The 25,761-nt window shown below is 40.8% G+C and overlaps 1 protein-coding gene across 1 annotated transcript in view; it reads right to left on the reverse strand.

Annotated features, from left to right (window-relative positions):
- Positions 1-2,322: 2,322 nt before the first annotated feature.
- The window catches only part of ube2j1 (ubiquitin-conjugating enzyme E2, J1), a 47,225-nt gene continuing 23,786 nt past the window's right edge, over positions 2,323-25,761 (reverse strand). The window contains exons 5-8 of the mRNA XM_046372289.1: positions 20,994-21,099; positions 14,820-14,949; positions 12,946-13,056; positions 2,323-6,217 (exon numbers count right to left, since the gene is read on the reverse strand). Of these exons, the coding sequence (XP_046228245.1) occupies positions 5,930-6,217; positions 12,946-13,056; positions 14,820-14,949; positions 20,994-21,099 (635 nt within the window). The 3' untranslated portion in view covers positions 2,323-5,929. The remainder of the gene's footprint in view (positions 6,218-12,945; positions 13,057-14,819; positions 14,950-20,993; positions 21,100-25,761) is intronic.

A 25,761-nucleotide genomic window follows, 5' to 3' on the forward strand; every position in this document is an offset into this window, starting at 1 on the left:
TTATTGACAAAAATATTGTATATATAATATAATATAATATAATAAACACTGTCCTCCAAGGTTTTTGAAAAGATGTGGCCAGCTGGACCTTTCCCCTCCATCGTCCAGTCAAGAATTACAGTGCGGTGGGGTCTCATCTGTCTCCAGTCTGCACTCTCCATTTTAGTCTTTGTGGATGCTGAGGAACGTTCTGTTCCCACTTGGCAAAGAGTTTTTGAGATTAAAAAGTATTATCCAGTCATAACCATGTTTTTATTATTATTATTATTGAGCTGGATGAATGCTGTATTCTGTTTCATCAGCCGGGTCCTGCTCAAGGTTTCTTCCTGTTAAAAGGGAGTTTTTCCTTGCCACTGTCTGCTTGCTCGGGGGTTCAGGCTCTGGGTCTCTGTAAAGCATCTAGAGACAATTTTGATTGTATAAAGTGCTATAATAAATTGAATTGGATTGAATTGTGACTGAATAATTTCAGGAGAAAATATTCCTTCTTTGAAAAGGTGGGAGAAAGACATTTGGATATTTGAGGCTGGCTAACCAAACTGTGTAATGAGAGATGGATTTCACTTAATTGTATGCCTTTCAAAGCTGATTATTTTAATTCAATTCAATTCAATTCAGTTTATTTATATAGCGCCAATTCACAACAAAAGTTATCACACTTTCCAATTAGAGCAGGTCTAGACCAAACTATTTAATTAAATTGTAAATGGAGAGAGCCTAACATTCCCCCTTGAGCAAGCACTTGGCGACAGTGGCGAGGAAAAACTGCCTTTTAGAAGGCAGAAACCTCGGAGCAGACCCCGACTCAAGATGGGCGGCCATCTGCCTTGACCGGTTGGGTTGAGAGAGAGAGAGAAGAAGAAATGGAAGGTTAGATATTGGTCTATAGTTGCTTAAAACCTCTGGATCAAGTGTGTGCTTTTTAAGGAGAGGTTTGACTAGCTACTTTAAAGGACTGGGGTACATAGCCTGTTATCAGGGACAGATTGATCATGTCTAATAGACAGGTGCTAAGTAAGGGTAAAGCTTCTTTGAGAAGGTTGGTAGGGATGGGGTCTAAGAGGCATGTTGTTGGCTTGGATGAATATATGAGTGAGTATAGCTGATGGGGATCAATAGGTGAAAAGCAATCAAGATGATTATCTGTTTACCTGTTTATCTGTTTATTTTACCCCAATATAATGTAGATCTTATGTAAGACACAAACACTGCGTTCTCCTTGGCTGTAGACAGTTTTAAGGAAATGCACAGGGAAAAGTTCTGTACAAAGTAAATGTTTCTTCAGCTTCAGCTTCAGCTTCACGAGTGCATACACTCTGCCTGTTACAGACTAGTGATTCACGGATCATCTCCGACATCGTTCGAATCCACACTGAGAGACTGTTTTCAGTGCTCACAGTGTCACTGAGACTTCACACTACATGGACTATGACCTTTAAAAGCTGTAGAAGAACACAGAACATGACCAAGCCTGTCAGGAGATTTTATTAATGAATTGAGTCAAGCTGCTCTGCCTTGTGTGGACAGTGTCTCTCCTAACAGGGAGACACACACATTGTTTCTGCTGCTATAGATCTCTGCAAGTCATGTGATTAATATTTTCATCATAAATTATGTATTAATGTGCCCACCCGCAACCCATCTATTCACTGGAAATATCAGTGTTATGACTCTCCCACCCAGTACATGGACTGCCATTTGTGCATCACTATCCATTGGCCAAGACCACATATCTGTCCCTCAGTGAAGACAAATGCTGCTGTTTAATCCACAAGTGCAGACTTTATAAAAGACTGGGACGCTAATTGATTTAATTCATGTCACGCGCTTTGTGCTATTTAACATGCAAAAGGGGGTCAGACATGTTCTAAATGTACATGCACCACGCACTTTAAAACATGCTCTATACAGCTATACAACTAGAGTGTTATTTAAATAAAACAGCACTTTGGATCCATACCAAAAGTGTGCATGTGCACAAAAGCCAAAAAATTGATGAATGGTTCATTAATTCTTTAACTTTATTTGAATAACTGTGAGTTTTTTACAACAGTTGATGATAATTTCATCAGTTAGTTACCATACAGCCCTCTCCTGTGCCCTCCAGGGGGGTTGGGGAATGTGATGAAGAGACGGCACTCATGAAATATTGAGCTGACTTTGATTTAAGATTGAAGTTGGCTTTTATCTTTTCAAATTGAAAGGTGCTTATGGAACAGCACAAATAACTATATTTTGGTTAGACTGTTTCTTATAATGTGGATCTCTAATTAATATTTGATATTACGTGAAATTAAATGTTTGAGAGCAAATGAGACTTCATTATACAATCTGGCTTTAATATAACACTTCACCATCTGCTTCACCAAAGTCCCCCATCTCCAGATTGGATGTACACATGGGTCAGAGTTTAAGTACAAGTTTGCACATTCTTGTTTTTTTTTTTTTTTTTAATCACCATCCTTCTGCATGGAAAGTGGAGTACGGCACTTTCGGGCCCTGTCTAGTGGCCCAGGTCAAGTTCAGGTCAACTGAAACAAATCGAATGGAATCTCAGTTCAGTCAAAAACAAGTCAGGCTGTTCTCAAGTCAAACCAAGTCTAAAGTCAAGTCTTGAGCCCTTGGGGACATTTTTCAGTTAAGTCTTTACTCTCCTTAAAAATAAGAAGTCAGCTACAAGGTTTTCAATTCTCTGAATCCTCACAATAAAACTGACTTGTTTTTGAAACTATGCCGACAGTGATTTTTGAAAATCATTAACAGGCCAAAACTTGAGACTTGAGTTGGTCTTGACTGCTGAAAGACTTGAGACTGCTTGAGAGTCGAAAAGGAAAAAAAAAAGCTTCGGAGAAACCCCTTAGTCACGTTTAAACATGAGCCACTGAAATCTACACTAAAATCTGCCCAAAGAATGTAAGCGTTTATACTCACACAACCTGCTTTTGAATCCTGCCATAAACACTGCTGAGGCGACTGGGATTATTCACGGCTACATATAGCAAAAAAAAAATGTGAGATGAGAGATGTAGCTAAATGTACTTTACACACATTAAGGACCTGGCAATTACCTGATCCATCGTCAGGATTATTTAAAGGTAACAGCATTGCTACACATTCCCTGCAGGTGTACACAGAATAAGACATTATAAAACCTGACACATGGAAACACATTCTTTCATTCAAGCAATTTATTTTCTGTTTATATCCTGGTATCCCAGCCTTTGGGCACAAAAACCGAACAGACAGATAAGGCAAGATTCTGAGAATATGGTTATTCATAAAGAATCTCTGCTGCCCTCAAGTAATACCTAGACATGAGCAGGTATGAGATGTTGCTCAAATAAAAACTACAGAGACACATTTGTTCCCCAGGTAGACTGCTACGACTACCTCTGAGCTATCTGTATGCTGCCAAGTTGCTGCACACGTCAAAAAGCCGTCAGCTACCGTGTGCAGAGAGTGAATTTAAATTGCTTCCCAGTTCCTCCTAGTCTCATCAGTGATAAACCTCTACTCAAAGTATATCAAAGAAGGTAAATGTTAGACAGGGTTTGGGCCTATTTATACAAGCACGAGCGGGTGGGGGAAAAAAATGACTGTTTGCATACAACTTCAGAGAATGCAAGCCAAACAAGAGATTAAGGCGCAGGGACGTGGTGTGAATACCACGAAACAGCGGGGGGAGACAGGTAGAGAGGTGGTGAGGTGGGGTGGGGTGGGGGAGATTACAGTGTCAACAGAAAAATGACTTCCTGATTGAAATAAAATAAATACAATCTGTTGTAAGTAAGCAGACAGTTGGCTGAAACTGCACGTTGTTTTCTGAAGACCAGAGTCATGTTTATTGGCGGAAATAATCCCTAAATTTAAGTCACCTGGCATGCTGATAATGGTTCAAAGAACTGTGCCCTACTGATGTACTTCAGTAAACACGTTTTATTTAGGCACCTCGCCCCCTTCACTGCTGCGACTTCTTAATCTATGGACAAGTACCGGTGCAAGCCGTGTGCCGACAGCCCGCCATTTCCACAGCAGGTAGCTGCTACTTTGGTGGAAACTGGGTGTTAGAAATTGCACTGAGAATAAATGTCAAAACCACATCTGTTTCTGAAAGGAAAGTCAACAAGAGTAATTAAATAAGGCTTAAAACTGTTCATACACTATTTTACTTGAACATCCTCCAGCTATGCAGATACATTTCTATTTGCTTTAAAAATATGACTTAAATGTGATTACACCGTATTCTGTGACCGCCTGTGGTTAAACACTGCACTCCTAAAACACTGTCACACTCACAATGGACAGTTTTAAAACAGAGAGCGTCAAAATCACTGCAGCAGACATACTTTTATAGCACGTTTTTCCTTTGTTGAAACCTGGCACCTAAATTACCCACAATGCAACCTGACCGCTAACAGTTTTCAGGTGAAGATTGGGTTGCGTTATGCTCGTAACAGCTAATCTAGCCTGGATAGTGTAGCCTGGCTGTAGGAGCTCGATGAGTCTAGACGAGGAGCAGCTAGAGGTCTGGTAAGCTCACTTCTTTCTGACTGCGCACCCACACATTATTTTCTTTTTCAAACTTCACCTGCACACAACTGATCCTGACTTTAAGTGACTCATTTATCAGACTTCACTCAGCTCCCTCAGGAGACCTGAAGCGCTTTATATTCAATGTGTTTCACATACTGTACGGAGCAGTAGTCCCCAGACCCTGGAGACGGACTTTGATGCGTTAAAAACAGAGGAGTTCCCCTTTAATATGTGACTAAGGGAGGTGCTGTTGCAAAGATGCTGTCACAGTTATCCATGTGGATGTCATTTAAAAAGATATCATTGTTATTCAGTCTATGAAAGAGGGAGGAAGAGAGGAAGAAGAGGTACCTGACGATATCTGGATGATGTCCGTTATCTGCTGCTGTTGATTAATGGTGCTGGTTTGTGGTGGTGGCAGATTTTTTTGGTGTTGTCAGTTTAAATAAAAAGGTGACAGAAATGTCAACGACTATTCCCTCGCTTGTACAAACTGTGAAAACATCCACGCAGCAGCGCCCTGCAGTCACGCGACATGATGTAACACAGGAATGTGTTGGCAAACGAACATGAGCGATCCTTAAAGTACGTTATCCGCAGATGCTTCGTACTGTGAGGCTTCTCCTTCGCTTCATTAAATCCCTGCAGTTACTGAAGGCAGCAGGACACACACGCTGATAACTGCGCACCCTCTGAATTCAACAGGGACATTTCATTTTTGAAATGCACAATGTCAGTATATCAAATCAATTCACAACCTGATGTGACCATGTACAACAATGTGAGATACTGTACAGTTAAGACCTGTGCACCATACTGACCACATCCAATACGAGCTGGAGCACTTGAAGAGACCCACACAGCGGTCGCTGCACTTAACTGACCTGACTTAACAGGAAGTTAAAGTACATACAGAGGAAGTTGTTACAGTACATGGGAGCTTCCATGATTAATTACCTTGAGACCAAAATACCCCATAATTCTATGTTAATGACATATTATATTACAGACTGAATTAAATAATGGGAACATGCGGCAACCTGTGGGTAAATAACAATTATATGCAAGGGGACATGAGGTGCGTGTGGCTTCTGCACTGATCACGAACACAACAACGCTTCCCATTTTTTTTAAAAATGCATGACACCGCGGAGAGTAAAATTCACAATGATTAAACGTCACCCTGGAGGTGTTGTGGAACACCTCCTCTACAGGAATGAATGTTTCCCCTCAGCGGAGACTGAACCTTCTGCTAATGAGCAGAGGGGGGGTGGGGTGCACTAAGTCAGCGCCAGACACCGCCTCAGCTCTGGTTCCACTTCAGCAGGTCACAGTTCTGTTAGGGTGGCAGCAGGAGGGGTTGACTCCAGGGTGAGGAAGCAGCCGACCAAGTGAGTCACAGCTCGTAGTCAAACTTGTACTCTTGAGCCAGGTAGATCCTGCGGAAGATGAGTGCGGCCAGAGCCAGAGTGAGCACCACAATGAGGACTGCTGAGCCTGCACGGCTTTCATCCTGAGGTTGGTTAGGAGCCGGGGTGAAGGCCGGCCTGCTGGCTGGATCCCTGCCATCTCTCTGGCCCTGTTGGCTGTGCTGCTGGGCACGACGCTGCCGGGGGCTGAGGGGGCGATCGGTGCCGGGGGTCACAGGGGGCCGGGGTCCCTCTGGGGCTGGAGATGCCTCAGCCTGTGGAGGAGGAAGATGGAATTGAATGGATTGGTGAAACAAATCATCACAGGTGAAGAAGAAGAAGAAGAAGAAGAAGAAGAATCAGCTTTATTGACAGTATATATATTTTTACATACACACACTGAATTCATCTTCTGCATTTGACCCATTCCTAGTTGAACACACACATGCAACACTCGGCAAATTACATGCAGTGAAACACACACAGGAGCAGTGGGCAGCATCAAGCGCCCAGGGAGCATATTGGGGGGTTAAGTGCCTTGCTCAAGGGCACATCAGCCGGCTAATGGAGGGGGGACATTTTTCGCATTAATCACTCCACCACACCCAAATTTTTCCTGCCCGTCTGGTGGGGGAATCGAACCGGTGACCCTCTGATCACAAGCCGCTTCTCCAACCTCAACAAGACTGGTCTCTAAAAGTCGATGACTGGACTCTCACCTTTACTTACAGTCCACTCACATTTTGCCACACTGTTGTCATTAGGTCACTGTACGTAGAGCAATGCAGAAGCAACAGCACGACAGACCGTAAACTTTTACAATCCGATTCTCACTTTAACAAGCAATAAGCCTGTGAATATTCTCATTCATCCAGGTCATGGTTATCTCAAGGAAATTCAATCGAATGCAACTGGGACTAGTCCTAGTCCTAGGACTAGTCCCAGCCTAGTCAAGCGAGCATGAACTGATGAAGCCTCTTGGATGAGAGGTGAAACGTCTTCAAAGACAAATAACTAAGTCCAGTTGCATTCGATTGAATTTCCTTGAGACTCACTCTAACAAGTAACCACGAAACTGACCGCGATGAAGAGGATGACAATGACAAAGACAGAGAGCATTGTGAGGAAGGGCAGCACAAATGGAAAGTGTTGTGCAGGTCTCTGCTGCAGTGATGAGTATCAGTGAGGTTTGCCTAAACTACCTCTGAACCAGAGTGATACAACCTGCTCTGAAGAAAAACCGCTGTCAGCTGTCCTGCAGGAGAGACTCTCCATCATGTGCTGGGACTTTAGAACTGAACTACGACTTTAACTTTCTGTGACTGTGTTGAAGTCTCATGTTGACATATTCATGTTTAGATGTATTTATTAGCTTTTATGTTATAATGACTTAAACAGAAATATATGTGTGCTGCACGTCTCAAATTCCAGTAGCCCAGCATTTTATTGATTTTCAAATGCTAAAAACATGACTCTGTTGGATTTGACTGGGTTAGTACAGACAAAAATCATGTCTGAGTGACTTGATGATTTTTTGAATAGTTCAATATTCATAATGAGCAGCCAGTTCCATTCTAGGGCTGTACCCCAATGGTGAAACTATTAGCTGATTAACTGATATGGAACACTACAGCTACAGCTCCGTCACAGTTCTCACGTGTACTGGAAGCATTTCAGAAAACTGAGCATCTGTTTTCCAGCTGACACATTTACATTGTCAATAGTTTGGTTTTTTTTTTTGCTGACATGTTCTGTGTTTACGAGCATTAATACACGTTTGCTGCTCATTTGGCTGTGATTTCCTCTGTTTATTTTCTGAATAGAGAACATAGAATTAAGCTAGAAAAGTCTAAATGCATATATATATTTTTTTTTTCTTGTGATTTCATCCCTCTATCCTCATTTCTCAACCAAAACTAACTTTTCGGAAAGTCATGGCAGACCTGCCCAGTGACGACTGAGGAATGGGTGGCAGTAAAGTTCAGAAGAAAGCCTTTAGTTACTTCCTGTGATCACTCATTTTAAATACCAAATACCGTTCACGCAGTACAGCTGTTGTCATTAACCTGCCTTTATATCGATTCTGTCAGACAGCTTTATCCTCATGAAATAATGATGTGATTAAAAAGCAGTATCAGCTGCAGTCATTTTACTGTTAATCGTTATTCTGACCACAGAAAGTACAGAAAAAAATGAGGTCATGAATATGGCTTTATTAGCACACAGAGGGTATTCTTTGGCAGCTGCAAGTGTCATCAGAAGAAGAACTCGTTAAAGTTTATTAAATGATTAAATGATTAATTAAATTAATTAAATGATTAAATGATTAATTAAACTGAATGTCTTTATATTCTGAGTTGTTTGTCAGACAAAACAGGACATCTGGGGACATCTGTCGGAACTTGCGATGAGCATTTTCATTTTACGGTCCTGGTGACTTTAATTGAGAAAATAATCAGTAAATTAATCAGTAATGTAAATCGTTAGCAGCAGCTCTGCTCCCACACACAGCTACACAAACACACACACAGATTTACACTTTCTGTAAAAGCAGTTTATACGTAGAGAAAAATGAACCCTACATGCTTTTCCTTCCTTTCACAGACATAATGAGCAGCTCGCGAACTTCTAAGATCGGACATTGAAACCTCAGCATAAATACTCTGTGTTCGAATTAGTTAAAGATCCAATTTGCGAAGCTCCTGTACATTTAAAGTGTCCGGGCTGACAGAATGAGTCCTCTCTGGAGGACAGTGTGCTGCGAGGGGGGGGGGGGTGACTAACCAATGAACAGTGCTGACAGGCTGAGCTTTTACACAGAAAACATACATTTCACCCAATTAGAGAACGGCTGGAGGCAGTGTGCACAAACTGGGGAAGCTGTAAACAGTACACAGCCAACCTATATCCCTCCATATGTGAACAAAATCAATGTATTATGGAGTACTGTAGGCTGTTCTGTCTCTTTCTGGACAAGGCTTGTCCTTTCAACTTCAGCGGCAGATGGCGAATCCTATTTTTGACGTGGCCTTCCTCAGTTTATCCAAACTCGCAAACACTAATCTAAGTTGACCCTCCTCTCTGCTCCTTCAGACTCTGTCGCTGTGGTTCCGCGGGGAGCAGCTGGTGCCAAAAATCAATCCTCTTAGGCAACAAAGCTCATCCATATCATCTGCACTGGTGAAAAGAAGCCGTGGAACCGCAGGCTTCGAGCTACCGTAGCACAATGATGTTGAGAGAGAGCACTGATGTCCAGCTGCTCGATTTTACATATTAACTCAGTCCAGCCAGTGCAGCTGGCATGGAGCTGCTATACAATCATTCACAACCATTTCCCTCAATGCGTATTCAAAATGATCACGGAGTACAATGGGAAGTCATTAGGTTGTGAAGCATACCACCAGTTAAAAGGAACAACGTGAAAGATGGGAAATGGACTACACATAGGCAGCGATATAAAATGTACACTGTGGAGCTTTGGAACACCCACTGCTCCGTCCACAAGCCACAGGATGCTGGAGAAAGGTGTGTTTAAATTACGACAAACACGTCAAGTGTCGGTGCTTCCTGAACTTGCCTTTGGAAGCATTTCAGGCACAACTTGTCACGCCTTGTGTTTCGCTTATGCTTTGTCTTTTGGATTCTAGTCCTCATGTCATGTCTCATGTTTGTCTTGTCATGTGTTTCCATGTGTTATGTTCCAGGTTTTTGTCATGTCCTGTTTTATTTTGAAAGTGTCACTTCCCCTGTGTGTCCCTGTTTCATGTAGCTTTGCTTTAGTTTATCCTGATTGCTTTCTCCTCCCTAATGTGTTGCACCCGTGTCTTCTTATGTTGTCTATTTAGTCCTCGTCTTCCCTGTCACTGTTGTCGGTAAAGTCTTCATGTCTGGATCTGCTTTGTCTTCATGCCAGGAATTATTTTTGTTTCCTCGCCTTGCCATGTTTTGTCACCACAGTTTTCCTGATCCCTTGCCACAGTAAGTGTGTGCCTGTTCTGAGTTTTTGATTTATTAAAAGAATATTATTTTGGACCTCTGCCTCTCTGCATCAGGGTTCTGCTTTGTCGGCGTCAGCTGCACATTTGTGACACAACTGACGAGTGACCAAAGCAGCCAGACTGAACTTCATTGACAAACTATGATCTACAACAGTGTTTCCCCGAAGGCTTTTAATTTTTTTTTTTTTTGGTACTCTGTGCTACCTAACCCTTAATATAACATGCATATTTGCTGATATATAATGATTACATGTTTGACCAATTTTAGAAATGAGATTTTATCAGTATCAATATTAAGTTCCATAATCACTCAGAATCAACATGCAGTCTGCAGATTTACAGATAAATATTTCACTTTGAATACAATCATATACACTAATATGTTAAACATGTAATTTACAATTTCTGCTGACGGAATTTGATGAGGAAATGAAGTACTAAGGGATTGTGGTAGTTGTTGTCTTCATTGTTAAACCACTACCATTGCCAGTGAAAGCCCATCTGATGTGACTCAGGCAGAAATGTCAACTTCCTTCCTCTCTCTGACTCTCTCCTGGAAGTTATAGTGACAGGTAATCAAACGAAACACAACGTAGGTCTGAACAGTGTTTGAAACATGTGGGATAAGTACACAACTCAATAAAATATATAACAAATTTCTAGTCATCCATCCATCCATCCAGAACATGCAAAGTCCACATAGAAGGGCCCAGACTGGGATTCGAACCTGAAACCCTCTTGCTATGAGGCGACAGCACTAGCCGATGCAACACCGTGCCGCCCTTTTATGTCTTTTTCAAAGCTAAAACCAGCTTATGCTTAAGGTGTACAAGGACAAACAAACAAAACCATTAAGGTTGAAAGTACAAGTGAGGCTGCTGTTGATGTTAGGAGGACCAGCAGGTCTGACTGCACCGACAGGAACTTTCTTGTCTAGATTTCTTGTATACCAAGAAAGAGGCGGTGAGATCGCATACATATATGTGAACATATGTGATGATGGAAACACATAACACCACAGTGAATGGATATCTATGTTCCACAAGCAGCCAAAAACCTGTCTATAATGCTATGAGCTGAGTAGTGTTGAGTCTGATTTAAATTTATTGGGGAGCTCAGTCCTGTCAGACTGTGCTGAGGGCTGAGATGCATCATTCTTTGAGCTCTTTTGTCAAAATCTCCATCGCTGCTCTGACCGTCACTACTTCTGACTGCTGCTGAGAAACAGTCCCCAGCTGGAAAGCTGCTGTTGCGTTACCATGACAACCAGCATATGCGAGTAGTCATTAGCTGCATCATGACTGCTTATTTAATGAGGCGATTCTGATATTTATTTTACTCTTTCTTCTTTTCTGATATGTTTAAAAATGTAACACAGGATGTGGTTTAATGCAAATGTTGCTTGTGTTTCTTTTATGTAGTGAAACATTTTAAATGAATAATGATATGATAAAGCTTGTTGCACCCTTCGCCCATCCTCAGGGCACCCTTGGCTGCTGCAGCACCCACTTTTGGAACCACTGATCCTGCCCATATTTTCTTATTTTCTTCCTATTTGGCAGTGTTTCTGACATTTCTAGGTGTCAGCCTTTGGCGGTGTGTAGCCTCCAGCCATGACAAAGTGTGAGGTCGGGGATCTAGAAAAGTGTAGTCACTATGTTACTGTGCTGTCTCTCCTCTGCTTTCATTCTGACAAAGAGCTGCAGGTGTGCGGTTCTGTGCTACACACATCAAAAACACAGGGCAGAAAGGACTGGATAAAATGTGAGCTTCGACTGTATTCTCAAAAATCTTGAGGGTTGGGTTTTGAAAGTATAAGAAAATAATGTTATATTTCCCCGGTTCTTTGCTTTATTCCTGTTGAAAGGGAGTTCCGGTATTCTTTAATTGTGGGCCCTATATTTATATATTTTGGTATGTAAATGACTGTAGATCCTGTTTAACCAGAAACACAAGTCTTGCTCAAACAGAAGTCTCAGTCTCTTTGAGTTGTTGGAGTAGTTGCCTCATCTAGATTGCTAAAATCAGCTTGGAAAACTTCCTAGAGGTAAACTCGAAACTCCTCTCTCCAGCTCTGACTCACATTTCCAGTATCATCTTCCTGCAACAGCTCATCTCTCATGAGATTTCAGAGTGAGACTTCTCCCTGAGTGAGACTTGTGTTTCTGGGGAATTCTGATGTTGCCGGGGAAGGAACCATGGCGGTTTTGCATGGCTTAGCCTACAAATCACATATACTTTATATTATTGTTGACAATTTTCCAAAACACACCTGAAAGGATAATTTGAGTATCTTACAGCTTCTTATTCCGGACATCATGTCAGAAAACATTATTCTCCCCAGTAAGTGTACTTACTATCACATTGTGCTGTGATGGATGTTTACAATGGACAGTCTGGGTAACAATGTTACCATTCTGCTTCACATCATTAAAGGTTTCACAAACATTCAGACCAGCTGCCTTTCCTCATCTTAGCCATAGTAACAATACTACAAATGCAAGACCCAATTTGCAGTGAAGCAAAATTGTATATGTTTTAAGCTGATTTCCTATTATTTCCTATTAGAATGTACCTATTATTTGTTACCAAGGCAACTATAGCACTATGCCAGGAAGGCTTGACACATGTTTTGAGAGGATTAATCCAGCAGAGTGAACAACTGAGAGGACAAACTCAGTTGTTGCCAGCACCACGACAACATCAATAACAACATAACACAATATCAAAATGTATAAGAATAATAAAGGTGACTACCTGTTCATGGTGATGAATTTTCACAGCGCTCTGAAACGAACTGAAACCAATGGCTAGCTGGCAGATGGAAATGCCATCCAAGCACAGCATGCTTTGTGAAGTGTTTGCCAGTAATATGACATTTGTGGTTAACAGGCTGAACCATGTAAAACCACTGGGGATGGTGTGTTCTGTAGGTAGTGGGCTAGCTGCAGGAAGATCATGTGCTGTCCTGTGCAAGCCCAGAATGGCAACACCTGAACACCTACCTGTTCATCCTGGGGACTGTCAGCAGCTTCCTGCTCTCCCTGGGTGAGTGTGGGAGGCTTGTTTTCTGCACCTCTGCTCTCACTTGCCTGTCTGGATAAACTGGACTCTGCCTGCAGTGCGACACAGGCAACTACAGTCACAAACACTAATAATGCATCTTTAGCAAAATCAAAATCAATATATAATATCATAAAGTGTCACATTTACTTCAAAAGTGTTAAACACAATGAAATCTCTTTCTGAAATAAATACATTTCCTCTCTCATGTTGTCTCTTTTTGCATGAGTTTGCTGTGGTTAATTACCAGTTAAACATTCTGCATTTCTGGACTGGACTGTGGGTTGATAGACCGATCATCCTGTTAGAAGTCTTGTCTTGTTGTTATAGCTACTACTATAAATCCTCAAATAAAAGCCATTAAGAAACCAATGGGAAAATCTCAAACAATAAAAGAGGACGGGGCATAAATAAATAGAAATTTGGGTTCTCAAAAGAGGGCAGATTAAACCACTGCACAGAGCGTAATGTTCTAATCTATAGTTGCTAACGTGGGATCAGTATAATGTACATTTCCACAGCAATAATTTCATCAGTACAACAACAATAGTCATGTCATGCTCACACGTGCTTCTACTTTGTTGCAGGCTTTCAGAGTCAGTTCCTGAATCATTACCCTGAGAGTTTTAATCCTTGATAACAATTCAAAAACACACAAACGATATGACTGGAGTATTTAAAGTATGAAGTGTGTTTCTGTGTTATAAGTAATATTTATTTTGCATTTTCACAGAACAGCCACTAAGTGGTGAGCCTCATCTGTTTCTAAGAATTAACTTTGAAGAGGAAATTTTTGGCCAACATGCATGACAAGTCCTTAGAGGAAAGAAAAACACTCATCAGGATCATGCAATATGATTGAAATCCCCAGAGCAGCTACTAAATGGATCTTGGAGTGGCCTATTTGTTAACTGATGTTTGAGAAATGACAACAGTACAGTGATGAGCATAAAAAGACTGGGAAAACTGAGCAGTGTAGAAAAACTAGAATGAGAGCATTATTTGTGTTAAAAGTATAACCTGACTGTGTTGTTGCACTGATGTAAAACATTGGGTATGCATGAAAATAATGACGACAAACTGAAACTAAATGGCACTAAAACAAACAAACAAAACCACCACAATGTCACAGCATTGTCTCCTTCCAGAATCACGAGCGGGCTACTCAATATAAACGACTAAACTTGTTGTGAACAGTTTCATGCAGGAGCTATTTTCTTTTTGTACCACTGCACAGAACGAAGTAAGCCTCTGCTCACTGATGGGAGGCTGGCTAACGTTACAGCTCAGCCGAAGAGGCGTTAATGTTCATATACCACCCTGTCGCAAGGATGAGCCTCCACGAGTAGATGCACAATTCCTTCTGCGTGGCAATATTGTGTAAATAATTCTTACCTAAAAATGCATGTTACACCCAAGTCCCAGCTGAACCCTAATAACACCACAAGTAAGAGGAAAAATCAACTGAACTCTTTAAGTATACTGATATAACTTGTAAGCCTTTTTCAAATAAAGGCCCCAGACACTATTTCAGAGTTTAATATTCTCATTTAAATCGCCCATTATTTTTAGACAATTTCATGAAAAGTGTGATATGAGTAAAGTTAAATGGGTAAGAGACTGATAATGGTTTATTGTCCTAACATGTCACAGCACTGAACAAATCAGCGTTTTCTATGCACAGACAGTAAAGGAGGAAAACCGCAGCAGGCGTTGCTTTGTAGCTTGTGCAGTCAGCTGCTTTGTTCCTTTGAGGGTTACATTGCTGAGTGAACTGTGATTCAAACGTGAATCATGTACAAGGCAGTGATTGTACCTTAAAGTTGATTTGCTGGGCCAGCTCTTTAGCCTTGTGGTCCTCAGCGCTGGGGTTGCTGTTTGGTGTCAGAGCCAGGAGGGCAGAGCGCATGGAGCAGCCACATGACTCACAGCAGAAGTCCTGGGACCTGCCAGAGAACAGAGGCTACATGTTGAGGTCATCTTCCCCCCCAAGAGCACCTCTCAATCTATTTAGCATTCAGAAATCATATTTTAAAAAAAAGTAGCTCCACTCTGAGTGAACAACCTGCTTCTCAAGTAAAGATATTACTGTGAGTGCAATAGCGGTGGTTCTGTAACAAGATAAATGACCTGTTAATTATGAATAGCACCCAACATTAATGTGCTGGCGCTCTGCATCAAGTTCATCTGCCAAATGAACTGAAAAATGAGCGTGTCAGACTTTTAACAGCCAGCTTGTACAATAATTATGTTTGTCACTGATACGTCATGCAATTATACAGTGGTTCATGCTTGTAATTCATCATGAAGCGCAGTTAGGTTTAAAATAATGTAAAGATGTGGGAAGCGCGACTCAAAACAGCACGCAAGCAGATCATTTTAAGTTTAGACAGATCATTAAATCCAACTGAAAGCAAACAGAGAAATCAGCTGCAGAAGGAAATTCCCCCAGGGCAACTTGCCAACTCAGCAAACGAGTCACCTATTCATCTGGACACAACAGTTGGTTTGGCAATGTGAGAATGAGTTATTGTTTCTTGATTACTAGGACATATGAAGAACGACAATAACAGACAATTTTATTATTTACCTTTGTTTTCTCTTTCAAATACCTGGATGTATTGTTCCTGTGTTCTAAGACTCAATGGACTAATATTATGCTAAAATGACAATTTGCTTAGCTTTGTTCATTCAACCTGATTAGACAGTTTCTTTGTTGCCCTAAATAATCAGTGATAAATCTGTCCTGTAGACATCCTTTTCAGTTTACGGCTTTTATAGCTGTGGTAGCGGCTGTCAGGAGCAGTTCCTTTGGTGTGCCGATCAGTTAAATTTTGTAAAAGTTTAAGAGAGTAATTATTTCCATGAGTTGGCTTTTAACAACCTGTCCAACTTATAGTCAGGTAGCTAAGATGATGTGACTTCATTTAAAGTAAAAACCTTGACTGCTCGATGGTTACTGCAGCTGGTGGACAAAGAAAACAGTGACCACAACCCCAGATATAACTTAATCATTAATCTGAAAGCAATTTATCAAACCCCATCCTTAACTCATCAATTAAGTCTCGGTCATCAAACAGTCCCTTAAGGAAGTGATGACAGCCCAGTCCTCACTATAGCAGTGTAAACATGAACAAACACATAGCACTATTGTGGAGCAGTCTAACAGGTGACAAATCAAAACTGTGTTTGATACGGAGCTACAGTTCAGAGTTGTTGACTGATGGGAGTGTGTTGTGGTCACCACAAACAAAGAACAAGAAACCAGACAAAGAACTCAGACTCAGTCATTTAAATGCTACATTTTATAAAGTTAGTGTGAGCAGAGGGGGTCTCATTGATTTATCTGCCAAAAAAAAGTACTGTCATCTAGTGTGCAGCTGATTGCAATTTGGCATCTTGTGAAGCTATACAGATTTTTAGGCTGAGGTGCCAGTAATTTAAAGAACTGCGAACTGAATCCTGTAAACAAACTGTCAGAAAACCCGGCTTCAAAAGCTGTGTGAGTGTGTTTATGGCCATGGCTGTCTGTTTGCGGGCTGCCCCACACTGTTAAGACATCAGGCTGTTACATGTACCTTTACGCCTTCATGTCAGTCCTGACAGCAGGGTTGAGGGCAATATTGCTGAGAGAAGGATCAACACAGATGCTTAGTGCAGTGATGTGGGGAAAAACATAAAAATCCAACACATAAAAGATGCTTCTGTTGGGATGTCTTAGAAAAGCTTATCATCCCTTGAAGCAGCTAATGTATTGATGTTACAGCTGTGAAGTGGAAGGATGAATCATGTTCTGAGGAACACTGTATTATCACTACGGAGCTCCTCGGGCTAAAGGTGTTGTAGATAGATTTTTATACATTATGGTATTAAATGATCCATATCAGCGTCTTCTTCTGCAGCCAAATTGAAACTGGGTCGTATTCAAATGAAATTAAGAAGTAGCAAGGGAAAAAGCCAGGCTTACTAGGCATCGAACATTTTGTAAGGCAGCAAATGATCTCTTACACCTCCACTTATCATTATACTGGACTATAAACAGCTTTAACAGGCAGTCTTTGTGTAAATCCCTTTTAGGCATAAGTGCTGATCATCACAAACACATCTGAGCTTAAACAGAAATACCAAAACTGGAGATTTGGTTTGTAAAAGAATGCATACTAAGAGGTCAGCAGCATTTTGAGACATTGTTTCAGTCATTGGTTTGGAATTGTTGTAACTGCAATGTCACTTCATATTTGATATCATTTGGTGACAGGAAGGTTTGAAGGCATCACTAAGCTTCAAACAGAGTGTTTGTTCGATCATCAAACAGCATCTGAAACTCGACAGGTTGGATCATTTTTGTTATTTTCCAAAACAGACAATCCTACAATCATGTTTTTTCTCTCTTATCTCTTTCTTCACTACTTCTGTCGCTTTTTGTGTAAACTGTTGAGTACAACAGCACAAAAACTGTCAAGATGAGACTGTCCAAAAGTGCACGCTGAAATATGAAAGTTACAATAAAAGTGATGTGCAATGCCTTCTCGGGAGGTCTCCTGGAAAAGATTCCATCTAAAGACCCTCTAGTTCTGCTGAGAGGCTTCAACACTCATGTAGGTCACAATGGAAAAACTTGGAAGGGGTGACTGGGACCACCAACTCTAGATTAGATGAATAAGATAGTGAGGAAGGCTGTTGGACAAACCTGGTCAATGCAAACATGCAGTAACAGTAAACTGGAAAATTAAGGAGGCTCCCGCAAGGCCTTCAACTCCCATCACTGGCATCAAAAGCGGGCCATGTTCAAAGCTTCCACTGCAGAGGCAGCTTGTACAAACTGTCGTCAGAAGTTCATCGGTGGCTGTTGTAGTGGCACATTGAGGTCTTGGTGAAAATAAGTGGTCAAGCTAAATGAAGAGGTCTTTCTGTTTTGGTTGGCCCTGGGTTCTCCTGAAGCAGCAGACAGGTACCAAGAGGCCAGTATAACTGTAGGTTTGACAGTTGCAGAAGCAAAAAAGAAGGAATTTCATTTGGCCTCAAAGAAGTTCTGGCAAATTGTTAGATGATTCTGGAAGGGCGAACTTGCCAACAACAGGAACTGCTGATCTATGACCCCTGGTAAAGCCTGTGGTGGTACTGCTAGAGTTATGGTGCACTGTGGCCACTTTTATGAGCCCTCTGGTGGTTGTATAACAAAAGTGATAGCTAACATGGTTTCTGTGGACTGCTCAGACTGGTAGGAGAGTCTGGTGTAAACCCAGAACTCGCGAGAGGAATCTCAACTGGCTTATGATCCCCCAGGTTCCCCGAGGAGCTGGAATATGTTGCTTGTGAAAGGTACATCTGGAACATACAACACAATGCTTAGCCTGCTGTCACCACAGCCCAACTCCAGGTAAGTGGAAGAAAATGATTAGATAGATGTATACATGCTACCACTGGGACATATCCCAATATCCAATACGATTCTTATGCAGATGACACATAAATATGCTACACAGACAAAAGTATTGGGACAAATGACCATTACACCAGCGGGCACTTTGGTGACATTGCATTCTAAGTCCAAGGACAGTGGTATAAGGTTGGTACTCTTTTGCAGCTGCGGTAGCTTCCACTCTTCTGGGAAGGCTTTCTATGGGATACTGGAGTGTTTTGGTGAGCCCATTAATGCAGTGAAGCATTTCTGGGAATGGGCACTGGTCTTGAATGGCGGTGCTGGCTTGCAGTTTGTCCTATGCTTTGTTCACTGGCTTGCAGTCATGCTGGAGTGGAGGGGTCTTCTAGGGGCTGTTGCTGCAGAGTTGGAGGCACAGCATCGTCCAAAAGGTCTTGGTATGCTGAAGCAGTAAGATTTCCCTTCACTAGAAGTAAGGAGCCTAGCCCAACCCCTAAAACATCCCCTTACCACACCTGACTTCAATAATAAAGAGATGTGTCCAAATACTTTTCCTTCTATTGTGTATATATATAGGTTACAGTCTTTGGATGTTTGCCTTCTGAAATCATTCTCCAAAGACTATGCCAACCGTACAAAAGCATCTTGCCTCCCTCTGTGCAAATGTCACGCCAGCTATAAACTCAGGTCAGCTAGTAGATGACAACATAAGCCTTGTTTTAGCCTTTTTTGCTGGTTACCACTAAGTTTTAAAACTGATTTTAAGATTTTATTGAATACCTTAAGCACTTAATGGTAAAGCTCTCTGTTGTATTGCCAAATTGCTGCTCCCCTGTGAAGTAGAGCAAAGTCTCAGATCCAATGGCAAGATTTTCCTTAAGTCCCAAAAGTTAGAGTTTTTACAGTCAGAGCCCCTGAGCTATGCAACTCCCTGTCTGAAGATCTGACGCTTGCAGAATCAATGATAATGTTTAATTAATTTCTCCAAAGTTTCACTTCATAAATCTTCTTTTCAGAAAGCTTCTACTAACTCTAGCATACTGTTTTATATTCAACATTTCCATCTATTTTGTTTTATTGCTGTTGTTGTTGTTGTTATTGTCTTTATCTCACATTGTTGTGATGTATTCTATTCCATTTTATTTTTCAATTATTTCAATTGTCTGATGTTATTTGACTTATTTCAGCCCTGAAAGTGCTGCTGACTATGCAGCCTGTATGGATAGTGTTACAGCAAGTAAACATAAAAGAAACCTTTTGACTGGTTGTTGGTGGAAGAGAAGATTCACTTCCCATTCTGAGTGCATGAAGAATATTAATAGAGCATGTTATTAAAATATTTCAGCACGTACTGATATGCTAACCTTTCCTCTTAAGCCTCTTCCCTGAACAAGCACAGATGTTATATATATGATATGTGCATTGCTTTGAGCAAATTGGAAGATGTCACTGAACAGGCAGAGGAAACAGATTTTTCTGTAGGCCTGTCAACAGTTATCAGCAGTGAAAATAATGTACATTTTGTGAAGTATTTGTAGGGAAATAAATACCTTAGTTTACTTGAATTTTTGTTATGTAAATAACATGATCCACTAGTAAACCCATGCAATTTGACCTGATCAGATAGACCACTGTCATTATAAGCTACTTTTAACAACTAATATAACAATGTATGTCATGACAGCAGTTCTCCCGTACAAGAAATGTACCAGGTATGTGCCAGGTGTCACGAATGAATGACATTATTCATATAGTTGTCTGAGATTTCCCAGACCTCCACAGGATCCCCATGTTTGTCCTCCCACATCACAAGCTGGCCATCTGCATTGTCAGTTTACTTGTCAGTCACAAACTCAGCAAACTCTGAAAATATTGGACACAAGACTTTTCTTGCTGTGCAGAGGACCTAGTTTGATTGACAGTTTTCACAATTCCCCAGTGCACAAAGATGAGAAACCAAAAAGAAGTGCTGCTTAAACGTTATACTGAATGGGAAAAAAAGGTTGTCCTTCAAGCTGATAAACAGCAATGTATTTATAGCAAAGTGCGTCTTCCTGTCTATCTCATCTCCATGCGCTAATGAAACAGCCTGTTGATCAAGGCCCAAACCTCATCTGCGAACAGAAGAGCGGTGCTAAATGAATCCTCTCTTTCTCTGGCTTTGCACCATTTTCTCAGAGGAAATGCAGCGCGAAATGAAAAGCAACGTGCCCATTCATGCTCTCTTCAGAGACCAGGTATTTTGGTGATAATGAATTTGTCATCTTTAAATATCAGGACTGGCTTGGACGCGCTCTTTTCCCTTTGTGACCAGGCAGTTGTTATAGGGCTTGCATGCCAATTGAGGCTCAGGTGGTGATATTATTATATGCTTGCATGAAGTTTGCAGTGTTAATGCCATCTTATAAGCATCATGCATGTACTGTCAGCAGTGATTATATTCTCAAACTGTACATTTTCTAATTCATAAAGCAAGATTATATCATATATACAACCTGTTCCAGACCACTCCCCACACTCCTCTGATCATCATTCTCTACTCACAGCAATGCATACACATGCTCTGCAGTGTAAACACAGGACAGATTTTCATCTACCACATCTTACTTTTTGGCAAGGGCTCTCCTCTCTTCTGGGGTATAATCAAGAGATCCTATTGCTCCTTCTCCTTTTGTTGGCATGAATCCGATTATAGCTATTAAGGCGGTTCGAACTGGAAGAGAAACAGACAAGAGGAGAAAAAACAAAGAGGAGATGAGAAAAATTAGAGATTGAGAGTGTTCCACATTGCTGGGTAAAACAGAGAAGGTTAAATTACAAGACAGGCTGCACACGTTGTCATGTTCAGTAGCCGTGTTACATAAGCTGGAATGATGCTTTTGTTTTCTGAGCGTAAGCCTGGATTTACCCTGGTCTCAGTGAGGACATCCATCATGCGTGTGTACTCACACATTCTCCAGCTGGCACGAGACATTTTACAATATGGCGAGGGTCAGGGGTTTGTTTGTGTCTATGTGATGACCGGTTGTGTTTGTTGTCTTTGCTTCAGTCTATCCAATATACTGAATAAAGCATCTGGAAGCCTATTATATCTGTCTTTCAAAGAAAAGTCTACTTTAAAGGCTATCCACAATGAATTTTATTATGATAACTACCAAACATACTGAAGACATACATGCACACCAAGAGTCTGGCTTTAAGTGTTAAGGCCCAGTTACACGTACCACCAATTTTTTGGTCAATCATTTCATATTTTTCTAAACAGCATTTCAATACACATCAAAGGGTGGATTTCCATGCTGCAATGTACCATTTAATTTATTTGCTCTTTGGTAGATTTTTTTCCTGTCCCAAGTGATGTCCCACATGGAAACAGTTACATTACAACATACAGTAAAAGCAACCGTGAATCACCATCATCAACAGTTTGATTGCATTAGGAATTCCCACATCACGCTGCAATTGCGACATGGTTTTGTCCTGTCCTCCTCATGGCTTAATACCTCTCACATTTCAAAAGCGCACTGTTTGGTTGACATATCTAGATTTTGTTGATTTAGTCATTTTTCCTTGACTTGTGTGGTTCTATCATGGGTAAGTACCGTAGGCTACATAGTTAAATGGTTTCATTTTCGTCTGTTCTGATGTGATATATGATCATGGATCTGCGCAAGGTGTTTTATTTTGAGAACTGACTGGATTCTCTATGCCTTGCCTTCCTGCCCGGATTAGTCTCGACATGGTATCCGTCAAAAATAAAAGAAAAGCTTTGTATTTTCTGCAGAGCATAGCAAAGAGTCACTCCTGGGACACTTCTGAAGAGTGCTGCGGCGCACCTGGTGGAATTTCAAGCATTGTCTAAAATGGCTGGGATCAACTCTAATCGAGCATTTGAACTGAATTATGGGACATCTGAATTCACTCCTTCTCAATGCAATTAAATTACATAAAAATTACAAATACTGTATGGCAAATTGTAACAATTCTTTCTTAATGAAATAATTAGGTAGTAACTTTAAAAAGTTAATTACTTTAGAATCTTCAGCACTAGTCTGCTCCTCTCATCCCACCAACAATGAGACTTACAGTGAAGCGGCAGTGCAGTCAAGATGAAAACCCAACTCACTTCACTCAGTGCCATTTGAATTAAGTAACCAGAAAAATCAAAGTAGGAGCAAAAAGTGTGTTGTGAAATTAAGTGTTCTCTTCTCTTTGATTAACAGAAGGAGGAGCAGCACATTTTAATTAGACAACAGCAGTTAGTCTGTTAACGCTGCTCAGTTCAAAGGCTCCGAAAAAGATGAGATCAGTGTATGTGTGCTTACACATAAATAGAGTACATATTTGGCAGTCTATGTGATGTTACTTAAAACTCATTGTGGACTAGGCTTGAGACACTGCAGTCCTTATTTTCAAATATAAACTACAAACAAACCAAGAAAAGAGCATGTGTGTGTGTGTGTATATATATATATATATATATATATTCTTTTTTCATTTATTTTTTCCATAAATGGCTCTAAATGAAGAAGAATATGTAAAATAGAAAAATGTAAATCTTTTCCAAAGTGATGCCAGAAAGGATGCTTGAATTACTTTGCCACACTTCATTAAATATGTAGGCGTAGCACATGATTTAAAGCAGCAGCCAACAGTAGGGAGTGTAACTGTAAAATCACTACTGCTGGCCTGCCTGTGATGGAACTCATGGCAATTATCCAGCCAGGCCCCCTGCGGTCATTCTAAACAGGATGAGACACAACTTACAGTACACAACACTTTAAGAACTCAGTGGGGGAAGTCAAATCTCTTAGGCATGGCCAGCCATGTGACCTGCAGTATGTTGGGAAAAAGAGGTTTAGAACAACCTGTGTTGTTGTTGAGTCCTTGGTAGTGGCACAGGTTCGATTCCGGGCTGTGGCCCTCCACAATATGCCCCCCCTCACCTCTCCCTAGCTGCCCTATCAAATAAAGGATAACTGCCTGAAAAAATAATCTAAAGAAAAAAAAAAACTGTTTTTGGTTTAATGCTTGTGAAAGATGCACTGTCTCCCACTGAGTTCCCTCTGATTAAAGTCCCATGCTGAGATGTAACATGAAAGCAGAGCTCAGCAAAAGGACAGATCACCAGTAGAGAAGGAAAATGAGTTCTTGGTAGAAATAAATTAACAGTCTTGACTCTAGAGGTATGAAACTAAGTTCTTCTGCCAATGAAGAGGCTCACCACCATCATGTACTAGGTATGTGCATGACTAGTCGACTACTTGATTAAACACTGCTACACCTGCTTGTCTGTTAAACATATTGTTTTAACAATGTACATGTTTAAATTACATATTGCCATAATATGCCCTGAAATCTCATGTCTTCCTAGTCAGAATCAGAATCAGAATCAGAAATTCCTTTATTTATCCCTGAAGGGAAATTCTAGTCAATTGTTATTTCATAAATAACGGTCTTGGACCAGCGGCAGTAAAGTGAGGAGCATACTGGTTGTAGCTGCAACTTTAACAAAAAGTTTAACTCACTCTGAGTATTTGATCTCTTTTAGCATTTTTACTCTGTGTCAATTTGCCCGCAGTCCCCAAAACACTAAATCCTGAAACTAACAATGCTCCGATTGAGACTGAATTTAGTAATGCACCTATGACTATCGGCTGGCAAGTGATTACATGTAATCATTAACTCATAAACTGTTTGTACAACTATGTTAAAGCCGTGTGTGGGCTCCAGGCAATTCAGCACAAAAAAAGAGAAATTTGAATTCAAAAAGTTTATGTTTGTATTTCTTTTCTTTGGTAAGGAAAATATGTGTAAGAATATTTACTTTATTTTTTTCTTTTGCAAGTTTAATTTGTTTACTTATTAGAGAAAACGTTAAGAGAGCTTGTGAAACTCGCTGCCTGAATACATCTCCCAGCTGAAATTACACGGAGCTAAGATATGCAGGCTGTGGATAGCTGGTTAGCATGCTAACATCAGTACATGTACTATATAGGCACAAGTGTTGGGATGGGGTTGAGTTAGGCCCCTTAGTTCCAGTGAAGGGAAATCTTAATGCTTCTGCATACCAAGACATTTTGGACAATGCTATGCTTTCCAACTTTGTGGCAACAGTTTGTTGAAGACCCTTTTCTATTCCAGCATGACTGTGTCCCAGTGCACAAAGCAAAGTCCATAAAGACATGGCTGGATGAGTTTGGTGTGGCCTGCCTGCACAGAGCCCTGACCTCAACCCCACTGAAGACCTTTTGGGTGAACTGGAACAGAGATTGTGGGCCAGACCTTTCGTCCAACATAAGTGCCTGACCTCTTTAATGCTCTACTGCATGAATGGCCAAAAATTCCCACGGAAACACTCCAAAACCTTGTGGAAAGCCTTCCCAGAAGAGTGGAAGCGGCTATGCCTACAGAGCTGTCTGTGTATTTAGAATGCAATGTCATTGAAGTCCCTGCTAATTTAATGATAAGGGGTCCCAATATTTTTCTCTATATAGTGCATCTCTGCATCACAATACAGAGACATCTTTGACATAATGTCACACTGTCATTAAGTTTGGAGATTTTAATTCCAACCATAGAGTACAGCACCGTCTATTCTCTGTAAAAGTAAGATACTTGTCTAATCAAGAGCAAGATCATTTCATATTTAAGAAGCAGTCCTGTTTTACTTATCTGCTTGTTGTCTTGATAATTTTAGTGTAGCGTACATTTCCACTTCACTAATTATATCAGTACAACCAGAGTGTATGTCACTCACTGCTCTGCTGCTCTGAGCTTATTCTTTTAACTGAAAAATAACTTTGTATTCACTAATTACCTTCAGTCACCTCCATTTTGCCAAGGTTTGATTGCTGTTAAGCTTCTATCAAAGAAAAGTCTTGGTAAGATGTTTCAAAAATGAAAGCCCTTTTGCAACTCAAAGGGAGTACTTTCTTCTGCTTCTTTCAATGTTCAGCTTTTTTTGGGGGGTTTTTCTTCGTGGCAGCTGAACAGTCGTAAAACAACTTGAAAGGAGATGGAGATAATTAGTGAATAAAATCCATATTTGTCTTAAAAAGAAAAACTCAGAGCAGTGAGTGAAGCATAACTTTGTTGCTGTACTAACAAACTGTTGTTGTGGAAATGTAAGGTTGAACATATCATGTCAGACATTGGAATATACCACACAATCAGCCATAACATTACAAAAACCTGCTTAATTTTGAGTAAGTCCCACTTTTGCTGCCAAAACAGCCCTGACCCATCGACACACGGACTCCAATAGACCTCAGAGGGTATGCTGTGGTGTCTGGCACCAAGCCATCAGTAGCAGATCCTTTCAGTCCAGTAGATTGTGAGGTGGGGCCTCTATGGACTTGTTTTTCCAGTTCAT

Source organism: Scatophagus argus, chromosome 19 (genome assembly GCF_020382885.2).
Source record: "Scatophagus argus isolate fScaArg1 chromosome 19, fScaArg1.pri, whole genome shotgun sequence".
NCBI classification, from domain to species: Eukaryota; Metazoa; Chordata; class Actinopteri; family Scatophagidae; genus Scatophagus; species Scatophagus argus.